Raw genomic sequence first — 22,323 nt, forward strand, 5'->3', positions numbered from 1 at the left:
ATGATTTTGTCCTCTCTGCCAGTCAAGGGACAATGCAGGCTTATTTTGATATGTTCCATGGTTAGTCCCCAATCAATGCCATAGCCAGAAGAGCCAGAAATCAGCGATCACTCCCTTTGTCATATTTTGGTGCAGAGAGCTGGTGGAGTAGACGGTCTGATGATATATCTGGCTCAGACTTTACTCCAATGATACTACCGAGGAGCTAACGAGATTAATATGACAGATAGCATTGTTGCAGTGGACCATTATGTCAAATCCTAGATCTAAAAGGAGTACTGCATCAATTCTAGATTGCGCTGTTAATTCGTAATTGACAGTTTACAAAAAAAAAGAAGCAGAACCGGGGATATTGTATTGTGGTATTCCATATATTCACCCTTAAAACCTTGCACCTACATTACCCATAATTCCACTAATCTCCAACAGATCAGTTGGAGATTCAGGTGTATTGTGTTTGTAGCGGAGTCAAACTACTAACATGGAGGAATCGACACCCCTGATTTTTTTATTTTATTTTCAAACTTGTACTCATCAAGTACAGTCCTAACACTAAAAAACAACTATGCTACCTTAGTGGGTGTGCAGGCTAAATACTGCTTATATGGCATGAGGGGCTATAGGCTCCCTACACCTCTAGATGATTAATTTGAATTGTTGTCTTCCACCTGTTGGGGGTCTGAGCATAAACAGCATAAATATTCACTATTTCATCTCGTAAAGACCTACCAAACCAGAGTGGAACTCAATAATATTCGGGATGAGCAGTAAGGGAAAAGCGGATGAGGAGCTTTTAATTGTGCTTCTGCCTTTGTGTAACAGGCATATGCATACGGCAATTGGATTGGTTAAAAACATTTTTGAGCTGCCATTGCAATATGGAAAACGTATTCCTCTGACGTTCAAGCAAAATCTGTAGTAGTACATATATAGATATTAAAGACAGGGGAAATGCAAATAAAGCTGAAAGACAAATGGAAAAGGAGAGCTATAGATAGAGCACCCAGGAAGTATGAACCTCTGAGCTGTGACAAGTCTAATAGACTTGCTGACATCAAGCTTAGGTGTCACATCTGTCTCCCTGTCTCTCTCAGCTGGCCAGTGTGAATTGAAATGACAAAATGGCATTCTCATTCTGTAGGTTATTTTCTGCTACGCCATGGTTAGATTATGTTCAACTGAGTGCATCCCATGCGGTGTGTGTGATCGCGTGTGTGTGTGTGCATATCCAACTACCTTTCTCAAAAGTGACAGTTTTAGACAGTCATTATTTCTTCAGTTTTACAGCTTTCTTATCACATTGTAAATATTTAAATAAACGTTGCATGGGTGAGTGAGGTGTGAAGCAGAGCACTATTAAAGCTGCATTTACATTCACATTTAACATTTTTTAATAAATAAAAACAATACAGAACCAAGGCTTACATTGCATTCAGAATTTCTATTAGGTCACCAGGCTTCTTCATTTATTTTCTCCACGTTTAATCTCTACTTGGGATCACAATGGTCAGATGCATATCCCAGCATGCCCTGGAGAAGTCATCAGTCCATCACAGATTTTTTTTTTAATATCAGTCAAACTCATGGTATGTTGTGCCCCCTTGCTTTTCTACTGTGTAAATACACACAGATTAAACTCCTATCTCTCTTGCTGTGAGAAAACAGAACCAGCTTCTGCAGCTAAATTCAGGGAGTGCAGAAAGACAACCAATGGAGAGGTCGGGAAACGTACCTGAGCCTGTGATCCCGGGTTCGCCTGGACAGGAAGCGGTGTTGTTGCACATACGTGTTTCCCGCAGGGCCCCGCTGCACAGTGTCCCATAGGGAGACGAAACGCAGGATCGTGTCCTCACTTGCCAGCCTTGCCCACATGTGAGAGAACACACACTCCACTGTGACCACTCCTCGGCCGCAGGGTCACCTGATGAGCAAGGAGGAGGACAGAAACGGAGACAAAGGGTAACTCTCAATGATTCCAGTTTCACAATGCTCATGTTTGGTAGCCAGGTGGGGGAAAAAAGGTCAAGAGATAGAGCTTTATGAGTAACCATCAGTGTAGAACAGAGGCTTTGTAATACGAAAATGAAAAATGAGGGTACCAGCAGATGCATTCTCATATCTTGACAAACACGCCCAATGAGTGATGGAGTTTTGCTACTTAGGCCAACCATAAAACATGGACATGCACAAACCTGACAGTAGACCAGATACTGATCCCAGCTATTAATGTTTCTGCAGAGATGAGCCTTGCAGGGCTGGAACGCATGTTATTTCTTTACGTTCAAAGCTTCGATTGAGGTTTTTGATTGAAGCTTTTAATATCCGTTGAGATATTTGACATGTTTTTGTTTGCAGTGGAAACGTTGTCTTTGAAAGGCGAAACACCAATAAGCATGGAATACAGCAGAATATTTAATTAAATACAAACATGTTGCAAATTTTGGAAATTGATCTATATTTGTTTAATACATTTTAACATTTGGACCAAGAGAGAGAGAGAGAGAGAGAGAGAGAGAGAGAGAGAGAGAGAGAGAGAGAAAGAGAGAGAGAGATGAGGAACGCATTCATTCACTGTGTTTTTGTGGGTTGAAAGTGAAGAGAGAGGGGAAGAGAAGGTGGAAGGTGGACTAGCTATAGCATGTGATGCTTTTGTAAGAGATTAACAATGATTAAATTGTCAAGGTTATGAATGAAGCTTCAAACTATTGGGTAGGCCTGCAGCCCGAGCAAGCTCATTGACAGATGTACCACACGGCATCTAAGGTTCTGTGGTGTGTTGGGATCTGCAGGCGTAACCTTGGCTATAAATGCTCTGCCTAGCCTACATAAGGGAAGGCGTTAAGAGTTAAGAGCCAGCTAAAGGGGACGCACATTCTGTCAGTCACTGAGGCTGTCTTGGCACGCTCTCTTGTCATCACGAGCAGAAATCAAGTCTCGTCTCAAGTAGGCACAACAGGTCATACACACTCCCTGCCTCTCCACGGCCCCTCTACTTCTGTCAAATCTTAGGGAAAGTCTGAAAATCAGAAACTTTCAAGATTTAATGAAAACAGTTTCACAATTATTAATTATCATAAAGGATGGCATTAATTATGTGTTAACATTTCAAAAAAGACATTTCTACATGCATTTCTGGCTACAGCCAATAGGGGTTCCAGTGAAATGCATGAACCAAAGCAAACTGCACCTATGGTGGTAAAAGATTACAGCTTTCTGGCCCAACAGCTTAGAGCAAATAAAACCAACTGCAGGGTTTTAAACATCATCATCAGTGAGCGACAGTTGACACAAAACATCCACGTTTCTCTAGATGTGCAGAACGTCTCCGTTCAAATGTAAGTGTACGGTGCAAATCCAATTCATATATTGTTTTATCAGAGTCATACAGCAAAACAACAAGGAAGTCAGATATACAGGAACTGTTAGTGTCGATGATGATGAAGATTTGCTCAGTGTAAAATTGTATTAATAGCCAATTTATTATATATATCTACATATAGAATATTCATAAGGACAGTGATCCTGTTAGAGATTCGACGATTTTAATACTCACGGAATTATGGAAACACATGTGATTGCAAAGCTGAAGGGGCTTTAAGCCAAAAAAGGATTGCTTTAGATGTTAATTTGTGGCACAGATTGGGTGTTCAGACGTATTTATGGGTTCTCAGTTCTCCAGGCCGCTGCGGGGAGAAAGTCCCATTGTTCCCTCCGAGTCACGCCCTTGAAAAGCGAAAACCTAGTATTATGCCATCTCTCTTCCCCCTTTCTAAATTGTTTATGAGCGCCGTGTCCTTTGATGGAGGCGTCATCACATGGCAAAGAAGGAAATCAAATTAATTGCATGTCCGTTAATCGCATTACATCTTCATTAACATGCCATGAGTCAGGGCTTAAGCTCCTCACACATGCCTGGAGAAAAGAAGGGGAGTGAGGTGGGGGGAGCAGAGAAGGACACGACAGAGCCAGGGGTTTCCCTCCTGGGGGGGACTCCCGCCTCCACACAGTGGTAGCATGGAAACGTCTCTCTCTATCCGAGTGTGTGTGTGTGTGTGTGTGTGTGTGTGTGTGTGTGTGAATACAAATAAGTGTATGACTTATTGTCATACGTCATGTATGAATATGGCAGATTACGCTGCATACATGTGACATCCTTAATATGGATCATGTCATGAATAATTCCTTTTTTCTTCTCCTACACTATTAATTATGTAAGAATTTGAAGCCACACACACTCATAAGTTCACTCTTTCACCTATCCTCATCTATGGTAGCCGTCCTGGACTCCAGTGCTTTAGAAGGAAAATGTATCACAAGGAGCCCTTTATTTTTAGCTACACATACGGCTTGTAAATGTCAGGTTGGTGACTTCTGTTCCAGGCCGTCAACTTATGCACACATCACATTACTCACCAGTTTGTGCTTGAAACACACCTGGCTGGTCAGCTGATCGAGGTCTCTGGGTCTTAACCTTCAGGTCATCATCATCGTATGGGTCTGAAACAGACAAAAGACAGAGTTACTTTCATCTATTTGTTTCCCCTCCCTTCACATGGAATTGTACGGGTCAATATATGAAATCTAGCATGGAGCCAAATGTGTAATATTATTAATGATGGCGTGTAAATGTCTAGTTTGTTTACTTATGCATTTGTGCCATCGCATACAGAAGATTGATTTAATGCTGTCGTAAATAAGTCCTCATCAGCATCCACATTCACTTCGCACACACAGGGGTGTCAAAAAAAGGCATTTTTTTAGTACATCCAAAACACGACTCTGGCAAATAAAAAATACAAACGCCCACATTTCCTTGGCTTGCTCGTGGTAGCAGAATATTTAAGGAACACACTAATACATTTCAGCACATATCGTGCAGAAACAGATAACAGATTGTCAAGTCTGTGGTATAATCTCAGAAAATCAGGAGCCTAGAGGCAAACATCAATTGTCAATAAAAATATACATATTGAAATGCAATGTGAAGCAAAGGAAGCTATCAAAAAAAGTTTTGGCTTGGTTATGAAACTATATACAAATATATATAAAAAGGAAAAACCATGCAGCTGCACATGGAGCAAAGCCTGGATCTCATATAGGCTATCAAAACACTGTTACAAAGTGCAACACCTCGCATAAATGGTGAGCGTCAGTTGAAACAGCACGATTGCCTAGAGAGAAAGTACGAAGAAAGCGGAATCATGCAACATATCACAGTCGGTTTTATCTCAACTTCTACAAACATATGGAGGCATGAGCGCAGTCTGTTCTGAATCTGTGCAAATGGATTTGTAGGCTTAGTTTCGGCAACACAAGACTTAATCAACTCCCTCGGCAGGGGAGACAATCGTTGATTGAGCAGATCTTTTTCACTTGGTACTTCTTGCCCATGGGATTTTTTATTTTTTTGCTGCGGTTGCATTTGCACAAAGCGGCTGAGACATGTAGCATATCTGAGGTACATTATCCACATGGAATGTGATTGTGTGCGTCTGCGTTTATTAAATTACAGAGTGCAAAAAGTGATTGACACTGAAATTTCCTCGCATTAGCTTCTATCAAGGAGTTGACCCGAGGAAGAACCGAAACTCCCAAAACACACACACACACACACCTTTGAATCATTATCCCCTAGCACTTGCTCTTTTCATTCAGACTGTTAAACTATCTCTCCCATTCCCTTGGTTTGTACATTGTTCTCAACAGGACCAGTTGTGCTTAAGGGCCAAAGTGAAATATTTTACCACAGGAACAATGGAATATTTTTGTTTGTGTGCCGTCTAGATAATATCTGCGGCTGGCTACGGCCTTGGGTAAAATACATTACTGTTGTGTGCATGTGTGGGTTGCTAGCTTCGCTTCGTTTTCAACAAAATTAGCAAATGGTGCAAGTATTTTAAAAAGGCAATAAGAGATTTATTTTTTACCTTATTTCATAAAATAAACTATATTGTTACATTTAATATGAAAATCAAGAGAGATAACCATGCCAAAAGCTCTGGGATTTATGAGTTTTTATTAGGCATACTCAGGTCAGTGCACAGTGCAAACGCCCACTTGCGTTGCTGCAGGTTTTACTGTAATATCTTACATGAAAAACATTAAACCTTGTGCCAGGATACAACGCTCCTAGATATTTGTGGTTTTCATCACTACAGTCCCTGGTCTGATACTTTGCTCAAACAATTACTCAAACTCCTAACCAACAAACATTCACACAGCAGACAATGGTACAACACAAAAATACTTCTGATTAAGTTTAACATGAACTTTTCACCTACCCTACTGCATTTCCTCTCTAGCTCCTTAATAATCATATCTGTCCAATTGGCCTAAATGACAACCATGGAGCCCACACTGTCACTATCTGCACTCCCTGCATAAATATCTAAGTTTTGGAAAACATGTTCAGATAGAAGCAGACATAGGTGTATACAATATATGTTTGAAGGATACATCAATGTCAAACTGATTCAGCAGTGAACGAACGACCAAGACGGAAACTAAATAATTGAAGAGCTAACGACTGGATGGGAATCTATGGATCACATTGTTATAGCCACAACCATGCTAAGCTATAATTGGCCAGTCAACTGGCCGCATGCATTGGGCTGTAGTCAAAGTGATCTTGTGTCTTTTAAAAAAAACAACAACATGAAAACATGAAACTTTGGTCTCAGTATTTTAGTATCATCATGTGCATATTTGCTTTCAAGCAATCACCTTGAAACAATGAAAACAAGCTGGAGACAGTTTTCAGACAACTGATGCAGTTTAATAATTAGCCTTAGCATTAATACATGCTATCTTGCTACAGCTGATAAAATCTGCTTGTGAGCTGACACACTCCATGGTTGTGGGCTGAAATGAGTTTGGTAGGTTTAAGGTCTGACTGCCTACTGAAAGGATTCGTGACTAACATCCGTGGGAAAGCAGTGGCATTACAAGAAACCATGAACTTCAAAAAGATAACAAAGTTTCACGTTTAAACATTTGAGAAAATGTTTCGATTTATTAAGGGAGAGACAGAGGAAGCAACGGTCAAGATCGGGGAGTTTCTCGATCATTTTCTGTCAGAAATGGGCAAATAATACGCTCCATGTGAGCCCATGGGTGGCTATATTATGTGCTTCTGTGACACAGAGGTCAGTGGAGCAGGACAGAGTGTAATTTCTCACATAAAATGACCAGTTAGGACTACATTTCTCTCTTTCTGTGTTTGTCTCTCTCCCTCTCCCTCTCCCTCGTCTATGGCACAGAAGAGGATTTAGATGGACACCGCTGCAGAGTCCTGCACAATCTAAGGTAAAGATCAATATGAATAAACCCCTTGAGGATATGACCTTTATATACCTCACTATATTGTTTAATGTTCTGGACCGCACTTTAAAGGCACATCATCGCACTTCATCAAATCTTCTTGCACGCTCTCGTCCCTACTTTTTTCCACCTATTTCAGCTTTTTCTTACAAATGCGCATTAGGGCCACTGTAGGAAAAAAAAATGTAATAGTGGAGCTGGTGTTAGTGGATCCAAGCAGCTTGTTTATATTGGCTATGTAAATGTGATATATGCCAAAAGAAAATGGTTGCGGGGGGGGGGGGGGGGGGGGGTCTTTATTATATAAAAAAAGTAGCAAATTTGCTACTTTAAAACTAGCAAATTTGCGATTTTATAAATTCTCAGATTTGCTACTTAATTCTTAATTATAGCGGTCACAGAGGAAGTGTAAAAGCCTGACTGGATTTGTGCCATTGCTGACAACAAGTGAAAGCTACTGCTAGCATTAACTCCAACTCTCCAATCAATATAAGATGACAATTTGGCCCATAAAAATTAACCAACAATAACCATCAACAGCCACTGCCCTAAGGACCTTAGCAAGGTGTTGTCACACTTTGTGATGAATTCATTAGAACAAAAAAATGTGCCATTCATGGGATTTTAGATAGAAAAATGCCAGTTGTTAGCATCATAATAAAATAGCATTTGCAACTTTTTTTCTCAGAATATTGCCCACCTCTCTGGACTTTCTTTATCTCCAGGGGAATCTGTTTCCTATCTACAGCTGACAGTGTCACTTCCAATCATGAGCAGGGACGATAATGCTATGATTGGTCTGGAGCAGAGGTGGAGATTTGATATTTTACTAAGAGTAGAATGGATGATTTAGTGTCATCTGAAGTGAAAACACATTTTAGAATCGTGCCCTGACGAATGAAGATATCATCTGTGCTGTAGTTACAGTGCAGTGGACAAACCATATAAAACCAGAGGTCATCATCAATATCATGTAGGACAACTTTTCTCAACCTATACAGCTGAGCGGTAATATGTTGTGGTTTCTTTCAACAAATGTACTTATTGTAAGTCCCTTTGGGTAAAAGTGTCTGCTAAACGCCGGAAATGTAAATGTAAATAATTTCACAAGAACATTTCATGTTGATGTGAAAGAACATGTAATAGATGTGGGAAAACGATAACACTTGCTTTTGTCAAACTGGTTGATTTTGGGTAAGTGCAGTGCAAGAACCACATAACAATCCAACAAAGTGTATATGTTGCTGGTTATTTGAAGAAAGCACTCAATTTGTTTGCCTGGCTGGAGCCCACCTGTGACGAATGAAGTGACGGTTATTAAACAGCTGCCATCCACCTTTTATCACTCGAGGCTATTTTCTTACTTTCTTCCCAACAAAGAGTTGATAAAGTACCATGTAGAAGGACAAAGTCCCATTCACAGCCTGCTGAGTGCTATCACTCAGCAGGCAGGGGCTTTTGTCAGCTTCCTTCCAAACCAATGAGCGGTGGGATACCATGCGACGAACACACACAAGTGCGAAGACGTGAACACAGTATATTGAACATCTAAAAACCCACATTAGTAGCAACGCCAAAGCTCAAATATACCTTGACGTGAAGCAGAGACGCGCCGAGACACACATGCACACACACACCTACACAATAGGAGGTAAATGTGCCTGATAAACCTCATGCGGTAAAGCGGTTTTGAGCCCATACAAAGCAGCAGGCTGCGGTAGGGGATTGGGGCAGAGCCAGTTAGAGCCACAGGCTCCTTTGTCAGACTGAGCCGGGATTTAAGCCTGCTGGGAAGACTCTACGTGTGTGTGTGTGTGTGTGTGTGTGTGTGTGTGTGTGTGTGTGTGTGTGTGTGTGTGTGTGTGGCAGAGGATTGCATATGGTTATATTGTAAAACATCTCTGTTAAGTATATGGCATGCACAAAAACAGTGGCAGGGAAATGTTCACCATTGACTACTGTCAGCTCTTTCAGTGCATTGTGTATGATTGAATGCACACTCTTAAATGTGCACACTCACAAACACACGCACACAGCTTTTTTCTCAGCCGTATATCAAATCTGAGCTTATAGCTCTCTGCTGCTGTCCATTTACTCCTGGGTCCATCTGGGAGAGCCCAAACTGATAGAAGCAAACCATAATGGACTTTGTATAAGCTACTGGACAGACAGTCCCACTCCATCTCGCTCCCTCCCCCCTCGCGCTCCTCTCTTACCTCTTTCTCACTCAGCAGCACATATGAAGAGAGGAGTTGAATCTGGCTGGTGCCGGACAGCGTCTGCCTGACTACGGGGGCCTCAAGGTCATTTGTGTGCTTTCAAAATGGATTCACAATCTAGTTTTCTCAGCCCCATAGGCTGACTTCTTTGTTTCTCACACACACACACACACACAACACAAGCCCTTCCAAACTGCCAAATTGGCTTTGTTTCATTTCACTTTCATTCTCAATCTTAAATTGCCCTTTTTCCCCCATTTTTCTTTCTCTTATTAGATATTTTCAAACCTTGTAACTCCCACACCGCACAGTCATTTGGTCTATCGTTCTGCCCTCCACCCCCTCACCCTCTGTCTTCTACTTCAGCCTCTCTCTCAGTTCCATAACAAGATGAGCATTTTCAATGGATTTACAGCTCAACAAAGCTAAACAGTGCCACAGTCAAAGAGCAATCAATGCAAGGATGACCAGGACAATTCATTCAAAGCATAGGCAAACAAGAGGACTGCGCTGCATTGGCCTGTTCAATTACGGACAATTTCACCCATGGTTTAGCATGTTTGCGCTGAAAACCTCTGTATCGAGAGTTTCCAATAAGCCAGTGTAGCAGTGTTTACATCACAGCTAGAAGCATGTTAAATGGATCGATGCCAGATAGGCTTGAGACCCCGGTTGACTTGTTGGTGCACTTTATATCTCTGCCTCAGTCAGAAACACTTTGGTCAAAGATACTACAGTTTCCTGGGTGAAAACCTTGCATCCCGATTCAGACATCTTATTGTCTGACAATCCAGCAGAGATCTGTCTTCGATGTGGACTAATCAAATTACAAGACTCCAGGAGATAAGAAAGCTACACCAACAGATACCCTTAAATAAGACAATGAGTTGACAGCCAGAGACACGATGCTTGCATGTTAAAAACAAATAGTGCTAAGGTTAAGAGAGTGTTTTTACACTGTTTGTAGAGGGAGTAATGCTATTTAATGTGCTCCCCGCCCCCATCACCCCCAGAAAAATCTTTAAACCTTATCACAAATTTAACACAAAACAGCGAAGCTGAACGCTGACTACGATCTCTGTCATGTCATCAACCTCTCCCTGCCTTCAACTTTTTCCTAACGCTCTCCCTGTGATACAGGTCTGCCGAAAACATCAGTTAAATATCTACCGAACCCAACGTTGCATTCTACCCGAAGGCTTCCCAAATGACTACCTGTGTGTATGATGACACAGCCACACGTACAGATCGATGACTGCTCACATTTGCCTCTGCAGTGGTATGCTGTTGCCATAGAAACACCGTCATGCTGACGCCGTAAAGGAGCGGGAGGCATGTGGGTGTGTGGGCTTGCAGAGGGACTGAGGGAGGGAGGTGGATTATAAATCAGTGTCCATACTTGGTCATCGGTCCTTCGTCTGACGGAGGTGAATGGAGTCTGCTTGCTCTCAACTGTGGTGAAGGGCAGCTGCTGGGCTGTCATACTAATATTCCTTTTTTTTTTTTTGCCAGTCCATTGTCTTTTATTTCTTCCGTCATTAACATTGTCTGTTTTATGCTTCAGTTCATTTATTTTCTTTGTATTTCATTATTAAGCAAATCATGAATCTGCAGGAGATAAGAACGCTGCACCAACAGCAGATGGGGGGGGGGGGGGTATTTGTTCGTTGATGCCTGTTGTTGATTCCTCTTTCTGGTAATCAACAACAACAACAACAAAAAAGCAGCTTGTGCATCTCGCTAACAACAAAACTGTGTGTTCAATTAACCACATCTGCCTTCCTCCTGAAATGCATTCGTGCATGTGTTCTTTTACACACACACACACACACACACACACACACACACACACACACACACACACACACACACACACACACACACACACACACACACACACACACACACACACACACAAACTGCATTTACATGAGCACTTAGCTCGCAGGTCAAAAGCAACCCAGAGCGCTGGCAGGTGTTTTTCATGAATCTTAAGAAAGTGGCATGAGAAGAGTAAGACTTTGGTTCTCCACTTGACTTGGTTGCAATGACAGGAGAAAAGATACTCAGGCGCTCGCTCTCACTGTCGCCCTTAGCCTCTCTCCTGAGTATGTACAAACACTCACACACCACTTACTTCTACTCTGTTACCTAGCTTTCATCAGGCGGGGGGGTCAGTGCAGCGCAGAGGGACCCGGACACACACACACCCCACAAACGCTTTCGCTCACACAAAGTCATTCACAGACATGCTGAGTTTATCTTGGCAGCACTAGTGAGGTATTGCTCCAGTCGGATGCAAGACGGGGAGCTGATTCAAACCCACCTTCTCCATTTCCATTGGGGAATATGAATGATGAGCCCATCATGAAATAAATGATAAGAGAGCAGAAAAAATACAGCTGAAACCCAAATGAAAGAAACATTAAACAAATCAAAAAAGCTGTGGGGAAGCTATGCCAAAAAATCCAGCATGATTTGCTGCTGCTCCTAAAATATAATGTGTGTTGTTTTTTTTTTTAAATCAAAAACACTTTTCATGCTATAATGTGAGTGAATATAATGTAAAATCAGTACTCATAGAAAAATACATACCCCCTTTTGGTTATTATCAATAACTACAACAATGTATAAGATGAATTAGTTAAAAATGTAAACAACTAAATAGATTGTGAATTAATTGTTATACTTGCATTCTATTCACATTAGAGTAATAGTATACTGACATATTAACTCTATGTGTCCAAGTTGTTTGACAACATCATTTTCAGATAAAGATCTTCTCTCAAATGGATCTTGCTTGAGACTTTTGACAGAATTATCAAGAAACGACTTCATGATTATATTTTTTGTTTATGTTGTATTAGCCCCCAATTAAATCTCGTTTTGAACACTCGGGATAATATCATATTCGTGAGACTTGGGAGGGTTCCTTGATTCTCTGCAGTTCTTTTGCCAGCAGCTTCCACAAATGAAAATATCCAATAACATAGCAAGATAGTTTTTGATAAATTGCAAGCTACGTATTCACCAAACATTTTAAATAATGGAATTAAGGTAATTAATAAAAACATGTATAACATTATAATAATAAAATAAATGAATTAATGATGCAGAGCAGGAGGGGCGGAGCCCTAGCACCCTCTATCAGCCGGCCACCCCTGCTGATTAACCTGGTGGTGACTCAGATTTCTACATGATTACCCTCCTTTCAGCTGGGAACTGGGAGATTGAATTGTGAGTTAAAATACTGGAAACATCTCATGCTTATTATTTTAATGGATAGATGTTCTCTCTGCGTATGTTTTTCTACATTGTATGTGATTATGACTGTACACTTTGGTACAGTACATTCTGTTAAAGCTCTTAATGCACCGTGTGCAATGTGTAATATCTGCTTTGCTTTAGTTACAGTGTGTCCTTTGTACCAGATAATTTTGTACTTACCTTTAGCCCTTCTGTAATATTACTGCTAGAGTGTTTAAGGTCTGTAATGTCTGAAATTATCAATACAATATGCCTTTGGATGTAAAAGGCATACACTTGCTCATACAAGCTCACAGCCACCCACATTACTCATTAGAAAGTGACTTTGATGGCTTATGCAGAAGAATCATTGTTGGTATATTGTAGATGGAAAATTAAGTAACCAGCAGTAAGAATCTACAAAGTCCAAGAAAAGAGCCTTGTCTTTATTTTAAAAAGTGCTAATAAAATGTATGACTATTACAACCACCATTATGTGATCACATTAACAACAAGTGTTGCTCATTATTTTGCTTCCCAGCTGATAAAAAAAAGGGTGGCTGGATAAAACACATCAGGTAAGATAACTTTACATTTGTATATGGAACATAGCTCAGTTACATAGCTGGCTAGCAAGCCATCGTAAAGGCCCTGATGTACACCGGTTTCACAAAAAATGAAATCATATTTTGACAAACCTACCACGCTTTCTTGCAAAATTGTCTTTTAATTTGCCAAACATCATATGTGTAATTCAAAGACCAATTAAAAAAGAATCTTGCCATTGACTACAGTGTCCTACTCATGTGCTATATGGTTTTTCTATCGTGGATTTATTCAAGAGTTAAAGTTTGGGTATGTGTGTATATTGAAAAGGTTTGATTCCTCACTGGTGTTTAAGAGTCTTCTGATTTTTTTCCAACTCCCTCAAAGAGCAGAGCGAAGATTATCAAGTGTCACTGTCATCCGCTATAAATGGTCAGTTCCTTGATATACGTTTGTCTGACTTAACCTCTGTTGAACAGACAGCTGTCTCTGTTCAGGGGATCAGTATTTGGAACTTTTTATCCAAGGGACTTACATGGATCACAAATATAGATCATTGTAAATTCAGGTTGAAAGCACTTTTCAAAATGTCTGCAAAACTTAAATCCATACAAAGGCTGGAGTTTTTGATTGAAGACTTGACAGTGTTCAGTTCTTTTAGGAGTGATCAGGCATGTAGTCACGGGTGATCAAGTCCCTTTCATTAAGATTTATCTACTACATCTAGGGTTCAATATCTGATATCAGGACATTCTACCTCGCAGTAATTCCATATTCTGAAAACAGTTTTCTTGCTTGCGGTGCACTTTGGGCCTCTTGCGCATTATCATCTGTGATATGCCTGCCGGCTAAGGTCGAAGTTATACTGTGATTTGACGCATTAATCACAGAGGTCCTCGTCCACAATAACTAATTTCTTTGGCATGGAAGATTAATATCTGACATTAACAAATATGACTCTGCCAACTTTTTTCCCGCCCTGGTATGATAGAAAGAGGAATTTCACAACACGGCTTTACCTGCAGAGCATCACATTCTGTAAAACTGCGGTAAAAATAGAAGGGATATGCTCAAAATGTAGAGATAACCCTGACACAACAACCAGAAATGCAATACAGAGACAGACAGAGGGATACTATACTTTTTTGATTTGACCAACATGTGTTTGCATCATAGGGTATTGGACATTGTCATGTACTGAAAGATGTTTGATGCAGTTCAAATTCATTCTGGTGCACTTGACTGGTTTGGTTCTTTTGCGCTGGCGTGACAGCTGCCAATCAAACTAAAGAACCTGTTTCTGGCGTGGGTCTTCAAAGAGGACTACGGTGCCGTTTTCTTTGTGATGTGGAGCATAAATATACCAAAAGTAGGATTTTCTTTCATGAATTCAAAAGCAAACCTCTTTTTTACAATACATTTTAGAGGCAATTTAAACTCACTTGCCAGTTAAGTAGTACAGTGAATCACCAGTCTAAAGCTGATACAGTGTATCAAGACAATTCTGCAGTAAAACCTATGTTCGTGAAGGTTAAACATTTTCAGATTTTGTTGAAAGTATTTAATACAGGTTTTGATGAAAATATATCATCATTGCGAAGGATGTAGCTTGTAATACTGTTAACCTGCATTGCATACAATTGGTTTTTCTGTTATTTAGCCTATTCCCTGATATATAAATGGTCTGGACAACATACAAATAAAAACACCTGTCACAATACAACTCAACTTGACACTCCTTAAAAAAAAAGGATTTAGTGCAGTACTGTTGAATTAGAGACTCTGATCAAGGTTACAAGCTGAGATGTGTTGGAAGATAATGAAATGATTCCAGTAATTCCTATTCTGCTTCCCCAGAGTAACCAAAGTCCTGCCTTCCTATAGATTTAGCTGAAGTGTAGATATCAGCCATATTATATATTTACTTAAAGTCCAGACTTAAGGTGATCAGATGATGTTGATCAGTACTAGTATGCATATACCAGTGAAATATATATGGTCCTGAGTGAGGGCATTCTTCCCCTTGCTCAAGGACTATCACAACCTCATCACTTCTCGAGATGAGGCCTCTAGGCTAGTTCCTTCCTTCTCCTGCCCCGCTACAAAATGTTTCAGGCAATTTAATCCAAGGAGAGAAAAGGTGTTGTGCAGAGTGAGCGCCTGGATAAATAGCTAAGAGCAAGCGGGTCACAAGGCTAATCGAGAGAGCAGTGCAGTCATGCAGCATGAAGAGGGCTCCATGCTAAAGAGTTCATTTCAGCTGTGGAGGTCAGCAGGGCTAACCACAGTTGTGCATTTTCCCAGGGAGAAATGCTGTGTAATACCTACCAGCCTGCTGTAACACCCCTAATTTTGGGGACAACCATGCTTAGTTAAATTATCCTCTCGTGAATCATCGAAACAAGACTTTATTTGGATTTCTGTATTCTGGAGACGAAGCGAACCCTGCGTGGGCGTGCACTGTAGGCATGTGCGTGCGACTTGAGTGTGTATTGGTGGCAGCGTGAATACTTTTCAACGTGAGGAATTGCAAGTAGCATGAAGCATCAATTCTCTGGAGTAATGTTAGCGGTATGTGATTAAAATAAAACAAATGTTACGATGATATTTTTCTCTAAATGTTTGCTACTCCATGCCCTCCTGTGCCTCCCTTGGCATTTATGTGTGTGTGTGTTTACTTTAAATAAACTGAAGGGAACAAACTAATCAGACATGTTTTTCATCAAGTTTAAGACGTTTCTTTGCAAAATAATAATTTATCAAGGTCTCGGTTGCTTTGACTTTATTTTGGAGCCAAGGAAGGGGATCATGGATGCCAGTCCTCTCTATGGGTATTAACATTTATTTTGCAGGGGAACATGATGTATCCACTTAAGCTTTGGCACTACACAATTTAACATAATGTAGAGAACACATTTATATCTACAGTTATCATTTTGGTGAACCCTTTGATACAAAGTGCTTTTCAATATGCTTAACCTAACATATATTTTTAAAAAATTCAGTTGTTCGATGGGAGCAACGCTCTTAGCACACCACTCATGTACAGTACAGAATAAAGCAAAAAAATTAAAGCACTTTCCTTTCCTACAGTATACCTTGTGGTGCCATAAGACATTTTCATCTTGTCCCAGTGGGATGCAAACCCCCTAACCCCTGCAGTGTGAGCTGCATATTATGTATGGACTAAATTAATCAAAAGGGCCTTAGCAGCTCTGGTCCTAAAAAAACATGATTTTCTTTATTCTATGCACACCTATTGCATAACAATGAATACAATCCAGTGGTTTGCCTCTACGCGTTCACTTTCCCTCCCTTCTCTCTTAAAAAAAAATAGAACAAGAATAAACTGTCAGCCATCACACTCCTGTCCCTTCTAGGCATGAATGTGCCACCATAATCACAGTATCTCTCTGTCACTATCACTCACTCTCGCACCTGCTAGCTACACATCCACTTCTGTTCTTTCCTACTTTCATGACTCTTACTGGCTACTGGCCCCCGTCAGTCCTTTGACCCACTGCTTGTCGTATTTACCCTATCACCTGTCTATCACTCTCTTCTTCTCCTGTCGACAACCTCGGCAGTCATACCTTGGAACAAAAGTGGAAATGTTAGGTTACCTTTTCCTCACCTAATCCCCTCCATCTACATCTCGTCTTGACCTACTTCCAAAACTTAAAACAGTGAACTTTGCGAAGGATTACCAAGAGTCTATAGGTTATATACATTTGGCACATGGCACAAATGGGCCAAGCATCACACATGGGGCATCATTTTTTATGTAAATACAATGAGGTCAGAAAGCTAGGTGAAAATATGCTATCACCCAAAAACATGTGTGAACATAACATAATGCAGTATTTTCAGGGTAAACTACTGATTCCACCAGGGAGAGAATAGACAATGGGACATGTATCTGTGTATTCTAATGAGCGTGTCTGAACAACCTGCTGGGAATGAGACTGGTGCAAGCCACTGAAGTTGCCATCGACACATCGTCTCATGGAAAAAGCACACTAGCTGCTCAGGAAAATAAGACGTGCATTCTTTGGCCTTTGCTTTCACCCACTTCAGCATCTATCTTTCTCTCGTGATTGACAGACAAGTGTGAGTGCCCTCGTGTTTGGTTGACTGAAAGCGAATATTACCTTTTTTATACTATGCTCCTCATCTTACACCAAGGAACGGCTCTCAGCTTTTGCAGGGCTATCACATTAATTAGAGGTCCTTGTTCACACCACTGTATATTTGTCTCTTTCTTTGTGTGTGTGTATGTATGTATGTGTGTGTGGGTTGTAGCTCAGGTATTATTAGCTTGTCTGAGAACAAGTGTCCAATACATTCACAATAAGCTGTTTGTTTGCTGGCTTTCTTGTGCGACTCTCCGTTTCCCTCAATATTTCTTTGCTCTGCTCCCTCTATCCATGAGTCAGTATCCATAAGTCTCTCTGGGCCGAATTTCCCCACGTCAGCTGAATGTCGCACTGATTAATCACTTGATTACTTCTAGCCAATAGTCACATTGATTAACTTTGCCACATGATAGCTTTCTGGTTGACTCCCCGGAGAGTAAGGACTGTGTCGTGATGGGAAGCACGTCATGAGCAGAGGGACTTCTGCGCAAAAGGCTCTGCCGCGGAAGGTCATCCACGTCTGTGACATCTTGCAGAGATCACACGCCGTTGAGCGACAAAGAACATTCTGCTGCCTTTGCCACAAAAGACAGAAAATGCCTTCTGTTCAGAGTGCTACAAAATCCCTTCAGGGGTGTTGAAGTTTTAGAGGAATAAAACATCTTAAAGCCTTAGCCATCTTGACATTGTCTATGATTCTCGTGTTGCCCTCTTTGAACCTCAGCCGTTTCAAGTTATCGGTAAAAAGCGAAAAGAGAATGTGATGCAACATATCATCAAGCTCGTGTTCGGGGCCCATCAAGAGAAGCATTTCAATCACTTGCTTCTTTAGAAAACCTCTTGTGCTGCCACATCCACAAACATTCGAAGGCCCACTGTTGCTTTACATCAGCCACCGCAACTTCACTTGAATGTGTCGCACACACTCAATATCACACACACAAACACACACACACACACACACACACACACACACACACACACACACACACACACACACAGTGGGTCTCCAGCTCCGTAGGTGGTATCTGACAACACGGATACAAATAGAAAGCGAGATGAGCTTGAAGACAAGAGGTCACATATTCAATGCGGCCCCTCCCCCTCCACAGGAGAGCTGTCTACATGTGAGGCTTGTATGAGGTCCGATGAGGCCATTCAAAGAGGGATTCAAAATGGAAGAACAGGGAATGGAAGAGATGGTTAACAGAGCTCACCTAAAGCAGTGACTGAACGCTCTGGAGATGGAAAGCGGTGGAGGGTGTAGAGAGCTCAAATAGCTGCACTTAAGTACTTATAATGGTGAATGTAGTATAATGGTGGTTGCAGAAAAAAAACACACATACACACATAAGTAGCATCTGAAATCATCATGCAGGATTAACATGACTTGCCAAGTGCACTTGACAGTTGTTTTTGGTCCGTTAGAAATGATATTATGGGAACAACTTCAAAAGGCTTTGTTTTCTGGAGTGTCGTGGTGTCAACCCTTGGGTGGTCTAAGCATCATTACCGTGGTAACGACCCTTTAAGCCAAGTGAGCTGACAAGGGATGGGACAGCTGTCAAAGCTACCACAAACTGGCATCCAGCTCTGTTGTACTTCATCAAAGCCAGCAGCTGCGTGCGTGCAAGAGCTCCTTTCCCCTCTACGAGTGCTGCTGCACACTCGCGAGTGTGCGCGCCTGCATCCGCGTGCACGAGTGTGCCCAGGGAAAGGGTAATGAGTACCGCTGGGGCTTGTTTAAACAGCCAGGGTTCACTAGCAGAGAAGCGAGCTAGAGCTCCAACCCTCCCCAGAGTAGGGGGGAGTGGGGGGGGGGGGGGGGGGCAGAGCAGCTCCAGTGCTTCCCAGTCTTATAATCTCCTGCCCACATCACATCAGGACTCAGCCACAAGCTTCGAAACCCACTCCCTGACCCCTCAGCCCCTGAGGGCCCACAGCCCTCCACAGCCCAGGAATGGAGCTGCGTCCTGTGGGCGTGAGCGGCAGAAAAGTCCTTTAGTTCTATGCCGTCTTTCCACCTCCACATTGTGGCATCTCCATCCGAGTTTTCTCCACTAATGAGCGTCTGCAGTATGCTGCAATAAGTGATTTCAGGGATTGTGGGTAATGTAAAGTAAAAAGGCAAGAAGCTCTTATTTTGTAAGGTTTTTTATATGTACACATTATCCCTTTAATCTAAAACTGTTGAATGGAATCGTTGACACCTCAGTACAGCGTTTTCTCAATCTAAATGAAGTTATGCACAAAGACACAAGAGCATAGGTATGTATGTATGTATGTATGTATATATGATACAGATACACACACACACACACACACACATCATAAATTGATTTCCCGCTGGCCAACCGACTGCTTAGCTATCGTTGTGGTGACAGGTTGACCCATGAGACCTGTTAGATGCTCTCTGACACACACACACATGCGCACACCCACACACACGCGCACACACACACACGCACACACACTGAGGTACCCTTTAGGGAACTCCCCAAAGCATTTATTGACTACCGAAAGAAAGTGGCTATCAATCTGACAAAGACTTAAAAGCCTGTCACCGTCTGTGTGTGTGTGTGTGTGTGTGTGTGTGTGTGTGCACGCGCACTTGTATGACATGCATGTAGCAGCTTTCCGTTTACAATTTTGCACAAATGCAGATACAGTATGCAGCTATGCTTAATCATGCACAAATGTGTGTTTCTAATAATATTTGCAGTATAATATTATATATTCCTTTGTAAACATGTAATTAAGACATTAATCCAGACAGAATGAAGGAAAAACTCCCCTACTTGTGTTACATAATTATTTGTGGTGTCAAAGGTCTGCCGTATGGCCCTCATGACACCTTTTAAAAGGCAAGGTGAGCCTGTCTAACCTTCCATTCCAGCAAATTACCGTCACACTGTTATTTCTGCCAGTTCAACACCCCAGAGGCAAACCTACAGGCCCGACAGAGAAACAAGATAATGAGAGGACAGAGAGAAAGGCAGAGGGAAAAAAGAGAGAATGAAGGACATACAATGACTCTAGTATTTGGGTGCATTTGTGCGTGCCTTTATCCATCAATCTTCGCAGCAAAGAAACAATGTATCTGTTGAGCATTAAAAATCCAAGCGGAACACGCGAGAGGTCAGAGATGGCAAGGGAGGGACAAAAACTAGGGTGTCGCTGTGTTTCTCTGCCAAGAACATCAACTTAAGAGGGATTTTTTTCTCCGGAGCCTTGTTATTGTCGCCTCAATGTTAGAGGCCATCGTGCTCTGAAGTGTCATACGCGCGCTCAAACTTGTGTGCATGGATCCAATCAGCTGTGTGTGCTTGAACCTAGAGTGTCTTTGGCGTGCCCTTTGTGAATGATGGCTTCGCTGAAGTGCTGTGAAGAGAAACATTGGTTTGCTACACCTTTGATTCATTGCTGATGTGGGAGAAATTTGCATAGCAGGCAGACTCGGGGCAAATCTGGGCTCTCGTTAGCCGGGTGGCTAGATACTTCATCATTATCATCATGCTTGCGCTTCGGTCCCGGCCGCTATGCCCTTGCACATAATCTTCAAGCGGGCTTTGCAGAGGAGAAACAAAAATAAAACTGGAAGTCTACGATAAATTAGGACGCTTCGCCTCGTGGCAATGCCGTGTCGGTAAAGACATTCTCCACGTATCAACATTTCTCGGCTGATCAGTGGTCAATTGCATGCAGTGGATTTCGACCGTCAGCCTGTTATTCTGTCTACGCAGGTACACATTTCCTCCCTCTCTCTCCTGCTATTTTTCTGTGTCGCTCTACCTGACAGGCTTGCTGCAGCGCTTTCGGGGACAGTGCTTTTTATTGAGGACATGCTGACGAGTGTCGATCAATACCGACGCCCGAGCCGCAGCATCAGTCTGGGAGCTGTGTCTGTGTGTGTGTGTGTGTGTGTGTGTGTGTGTGTATACACATGAGGGCTGTGTGCGCACCAGGGCGTGCATATCTGCTGCTGTATGAGGAAGATGTTTTGGCACTAAGGATGGACACATGTGGATGCTGCTGTCAGTCATTTCATTATGCCCTTGAGTGTGTCAGTTCTCACTGTGCAGGTACATGGGTATGTTTGTGTGTTCCGGGTGTGTGTGTGTGTGTGCGTGTGCGTGTGCGTGTGTGTGTGTGTGTGTGTGTGTGTGTGTGTGTGTGTGTGCGTGTGTGTGTGTGTGTGTGTGTGTGTTTGATGGCTTTCAATACCAGTTCATGGGAGATTATGACAGCTTCCCCAGCTATTTTCCCCTTTGACTATTTTACCATCATATAACAATTTCAAGGCGGCTGTTCACAAGAGGCGGACAGAGAGGGCAGAACGGACCTGTACCTCTGTGCCAAGTGTGTTGCCATCAACTGAAATTATAAATCCGGATTAGAGGGGTGGGCACAGATGAAGATGCACTTTAACAAAATTGTGCATTCAAAAAACACATCCAGTTCCACTTGGCCACACTTGAGTGAGAATTGGCTGCAGTGGCATAGATGTACTTGCAGCATGGTGCTGAAGAAAAGGGAAACAAGACTGAGATGGAGACTAAGAGTGCTCCTTCTTTCCCCGAGTCTTAAATCCACCATGGGTAACTGCTGTAGTGTGACAGTAGGCTTATAAGAGCCAGTGTGTCGATGAATCCCAAGCACATTTATTTCCTGCAAGACCAAGGAAGCATACTTCGCTTTATGTCCCATGCAGTGTAAAAGGCCAAGGTGATTTTTTTTTTCTATCCACTTATTTGTCTCGTTATTTATATATTAATGGGTTTGCGTGCATCATAACATTGTATCTTCCTTGTCAGTGCCTAGACAGAGCATGAGTATGAATTGTTTGTTCCCTCCTT

At 41.9% G+C, this 22,323-nt stretch overlaps 1 protein-coding gene across 20 annotated transcripts in view; it reads right to left on the reverse strand.

Moving 5' to 3' along the window:
- adgrb2 (adhesion G protein-coupled receptor B2) overlaps positions 1-22,323 on the reverse strand; it is a 195,125-nt gene that overhangs the window by 95,383 nt on the left and 77,419 nt on the right. For all 20 annotated transcript variants that reach the window (XR_014598645.1, XR_014598646.1, XM_084032104.1 and 17 more), the window contains 2 exons: positions 4,414-4,497; positions 1,733-1,921 (listed from right to left, as the gene is read on the reverse strand). Coding sequence is in view for 18 of the 20 variants with exons in the window: in XM_084032104.1 (XP_083888230.1) it covers positions 1,733-1,921; positions 4,414-4,497 (273 nt within the window). In the remaining 2 variants the exon portion in view is untranslated. The remainder of the gene's footprint in view (positions 1-1,732; positions 1,922-4,413; positions 4,498-22,323) is intronic.

Source organism: Eutrigla gurnardus, assembly GCF_963514095.1.
Source record: "Eutrigla gurnardus genome assembly, chromosome: 17".
Lineage (NCBI taxonomy): Eukaryota > Metazoa > Chordata > Actinopteri > Perciformes > Triglidae > Eutrigla > Eutrigla gurnardus.